Source organism: Colobus angolensis, unplaced genomic scaffold (assembly GCF_000951035.1).
Source record: "Colobus angolensis palliatus isolate OR3802 unplaced genomic scaffold, Cang.pa_1.0 Scaffold662, whole genome shotgun sequence".
Taxonomy (NCBI): Eukaryota; Metazoa; Chordata; class Mammalia; order Primates; family Cercopithecidae; genus Colobus; species Colobus angolensis.
The window spans coordinates 202879-207160 of record NW_012120288.1 but is presented as its reverse complement, the minus strand read 5'-3'; the positions used below and the strand labels follow the sequence as shown (position 1 = coordinate 207160).

Here is a 4282-nt window from a genome sequence, read left to right as displayed (position 1 = left end):
AAAAGAAAAATCTAGAACAATATGTTACAGTGATAACTATTATATGAATTCTGAAAACATGTTTTTCAGAATATTTTAAATAAGCCTTTCTACTTGAAACCTATGAAAGTTGAGAGATATTTTTGAAGACAATATGTCTTCATTATTTTCAAAAAAAAAAAATAAATAAAATAAAATGCTTTCATAACAATGATTTCATCTGGGAACCCGTGTTAGGTTTACGTGCCATATTTTGGCAAATATTTCAAGAGAACAGCAAACACTTTTATGTTAAACAATAAAATATACGTATTTTATATATTACCATGGATTTACATAAAAACATCAGATTGCCACTAAAATCAACATACACAACACCAGTTCTGCATTCAACACTTTCACAAGCATTTACTTTCAGGAAACACAAAGACTGTGAACTTAGACCTTGAATCCCCATATCTGTTTCTTACTAGAGTCATTTATTGTAAATTTTATGAAAACTCTGACTCACCTTTTTAGTGGATTTAATAATGAGGTCAGAAATAATGAAACACAGCTCAAATAACTGGTTAACAGATACAAGACAATCTATAAATATGAGCTATTATTTCTGTTATTCTTAAAGAACTCAATAAATGCAGCTATCGTCCTAACTATTCACAGCTTTGGTGTAGTCAATCCATTCAAAAACACACCACAGATCAAAATCAGGTAGGCAGGCCAGGCATGGTAGCTGTCACCTGTAATCCCAGCACTTTCGGAGGACGAGGAGGGAGAATCACTTGAGTCCAAGAGTTCAAGATCAGCCTGGGCAACTTAGCAAGAATGTATCTCTGAAAAAACTTACGTAAGCAAATTGGCAACTTTTAACTTGCTGTGTGCAGAGTTAATGTCAGCACAGAAACAGGAGCAGGTAGTTTTCAGAGTGACCGCATAATTAGAGGCATCTTTCTAGGGAAGAGAGGCGCCTTACAAAGTTTAAAGGCATGGAAGCCTGGAGCTGCTCATTCTGTCTTTCTTTTAAGTAGTGTCCAAAGTTAAAAAAAACAAAAACAAAAAAAGGCATGCAATCTGGAAACAAACACACATGGGAAATCCTATCTCCAAGTGATTCACTCTTGCAGGGATTTCATAGAAAGAGGTTTTATATCCCAATTCATTTCATGAAGCTAGTGTAACCTTGATACCAAAGTCCAACAAAAAGAATACAGATTACACTCACTTATGATGCGGCTTCTTGGTTATACTCAGAAGAAAATGCTTTAATATTTGATGATTCAATATAGCCTGGACCCAATTTGTGTCTCCATCTGGTAGTGTTTAAGTCTTGCAGTCAGGCGTCTGGGGTCTGAACTACCTTTCAAAGTAAGTCTGCATTTGAACTCTGCTTTCTGTTTTTAAAGGGGCAGTAATGTTCTCTCTTTGTATTATCAAAATTATAATATTATGGAAAACAGAAAGCACATAATTTTGCATCTTAATGGATAGGATATCACTTTCTGGCATTTTAAATTGATATGGTTTTTGTAGAATCTTCCCCTGGACATCAGTACCATCTCCCCATTCATCCCCCGTCTTTGACTGAGACAGATCCTTGAGATCAGCTTCCACGTCAGGCACTAAAAAATACAAAGGGTATCAATTGAAGCAGGCAAACAAGAATGATAAACAAGAAAATTATAATACTGTTTTTCCTCAGTGTTAGGAAATAAAATCCTCTAGGCTACTGTGGTAATAAATGTGATGCAAAGATGTCCTGCCTTTGTTTTCCTCTATTATGAAATCTTATTTTAAATGACAATCTGAGGGTAAATCACACTACACCTCAATTTCCTATACTTTACCATTGTGTATTGTAAACAGTATCAGGTATCTAGGAAAACTGAAGCCTGCTGCATGGATAGCATTTTAATCATAAATTAAATGTAACTTTCTGAAGGATTAGATCAATGTAGTGGCAGATTTATGACAAATCTTATAGTCCTGACATCCATCCCCTGTTCAAGTAACTCGAAAATTTGGGGGCAAAAATTAATGAAAGTTATGCTCAGGTCCAAAGGCCCTATATATAAATTTCTATAAAAGAATCCCATTAAGAAAAAAGTACCAAATATAACAGCAAAATCTTCAGTGAGAGTATGGGAACCTGAGTGCAAAGAAATTAATGGGCATTGTTGACAGTCATATTCTGGAAACTTCTTAAGAGTGAATTGCTAAAATAATCCATGGCCCAAATTCAGTCAGTATTTAGCTTGAAAATGCTATCATTTGAGGAAATAATTTCTGTTTCATGACAATCTTATTATACTTTAAACTGTCTAATTATAAAAGTACTGAAGCAACTTTTAGAAGTCCCTTAAAAGCCATACTAATATAGCCAATATAGTAATATACCTGTATGCCAGTATCCTGAATTATCCGGCTTTTCCCAAATATACCATCAAAAACATTGATAGAAGGGAACATTGGCTGTTTCCTTTGATCAGTATTTCTTTGATTGAGCTCGTTTCTGGAGCTGCTATCCTGTTTCACTGAACTGTGCCTTTTCCTGAGTCAATACTGAAGTATCTTACAGTACAAGCACCTTCGAGTATTAAGCATTTTAAGCAAAAGCAGTCATGTTTTCTAATAACATTGACAGTAGGACAAATACAAACTTTGAAATGTAATTTGAATTCTTTGTCCATGGGTCAAGTGTTCTTGGTAGGCCTTAATCTCTAAGCCTCAGTTTTCTTATTTATAAAGTGGGGCTAACAACCCTATGCAAATGGGCTTTATTCAGGGTGTTACAAGGTAGGGTTACTTGGCACTCTACATGCTATTAAAGGATGCACACAACACTGTGGACACCATGGCTGAGACAATTATACAACAACATTCTAAAAACATCAAATTAAACTAGTGAAACAATGTACATTTTTATATATAAAATTAAATGGTTTCATATGATTTAGCAAGGACTGTATTTTCAAGCATGCAAAATAAACCTCAAAAAAAAAAAAAAAAAACCAGAAGATTCATTGTATCCAGGGACTTCATGAAGCTGCAAACTATACTCTTCACTTTTCCGGCTGACTTTCAGCAAGTGTTTGAGAACCTTTTCTAATGTTTTCTTTCTTCTGTTACTGTTTATGGCATAATGCATGATGCACATATAGGCCTCCTCCGCACCCCCCACCTCCATAGAGATTCTTTCTTTCCCTTCCCAGCACCTTGAATCTCAGCAGCACTCTGAATCTCAGCAGCATCCTGATCTTCTTCTCTCTCCTGACCATGTGTAGAATCTTGACTTTCAGTGGGTGGTTTCTCTTCTTGAGGCTCTTCATCACTGGGCTGCTGGGGCAAGGGGTGTGTGTGTTTATGCAGATTAAAACGTTCTGTTATCAATATATGTCAATAATATAAACATACAGAATACATATTTTTCGTCATAAGTCTGAAGACATTTCTCCAACATTATTCCATATCCTTATTCTTCATAAAACTACTCTTCCCACAGGGAGGTGATACTCTAAGACAGTTACCTTCAAGGGCTTTGGAAGCTGTTTTAATTTATGTTGGGAGGAATGTGTGTAATCTCTTATGAATAAACATGGGGAGGAAATCAAGGGTGAAATCTGAGGAGCACAAGATCATCCATCCACACAAAACCAGAATGTAATCCTCTTGGACTTGCCTTTCCTTCATGATGAGATGCCATGATCATTTTTCAGCAAGGGAGACCTTTATCAGTATATGTACACTAGTTCGACAAGACTATCACAAATAGAAATTTCTGCTAATAGAAAACATGGAATGTTAAGGCACTAATGAGCATAAGCCCAATCAGTTCAGGAAACTGTACATTTCCTCTTGGTCTAGGCTTATATGTTGATCTTCCTTGCCAACTCATATTTCATTCTGCTAACAGAACACTGTGATTGGGAAAGTGCACTTGAGAGGATTGCTGTATTTGACCACTTCCATCGCCATATGTAAACTTGTAATTTTATTAAAATTTGGAAATACTTTGAAAGTAAGTCCCAGGGCAAGTTTAAGGGTGTGTGCCTTCTGAATCTAATGCTTGCAAAGCCACTTAAGGTGGTCAAGGTAGCAGTGTCTTAAGACTCCTGACAAAAGACACAGGGTATTTCAGATGAGGTTTAGTTTCATAACTGGACTTTACATAGTGGAGACATACAGGGAAATACAGCTACAGAATTAAAATTGGAGCGGAGCAAGATGGCCGAATAGGAACAGCTGCAGTCTCCAACTCCCAGCGCGAAGGACACAGAAGACCGGTGATTTCTGCATTTTGAACTGA

General features: G+C 36.2%; 1 protein-coding gene across 1 annotated transcript; it reads right to left on the bottom strand.

Annotated features, from left to right (window-relative positions):
- Nucleotides 1-1332: 1332 nt before the first annotated feature.
- LOC105500433 (X antigen family member 3-like) lies at nt 1333-3871 on the bottom strand. Its single transcript, XM_011925930.1, has 3 exons — nt 3770-3871; nt 3210-3315; nt 1333-1598 (listed from the first exon to the last, which is right to left on the bottom strand). The coding sequence occupies exons 1-3, from the start codon at nt 3869-3871 to the stop codon at nt 1333-1335; spliced, it is 474 nt and encodes a 157-aa protein (XP_011781320.1).
- Between the last annotated feature and the right edge of the window lie 411 nt (nt 3872-4282).

What these genes read in the sequence shown, in the direction of transcription:
- LOC105500433 (XM_011925930.1), bottom strand. Translation starts at nt 3,871, where the DNA reads ATGAGTTGGCAAGGAAGATCAACATATAAGCCTAGACCAAGAGGAAAT. An exon ending in TTAGTGCCTTAACATTCCAT is followed by an intron (nt 3,316 to 3,769) that starts GTTTTCTATTAG and finishes CCCTTGCCCCAG; the next exon opens with CAGCCCAGTGATGAAGAGCC. An exon ending in GGATGCTGCTGAGATTCAGA is followed by an intron (nt 1,599 to 3,209) that starts GTGCTGCTGAGA and finishes TGTATTTTTTAG; the next exon opens with TGCCTGACGTGGAAGCTGAT.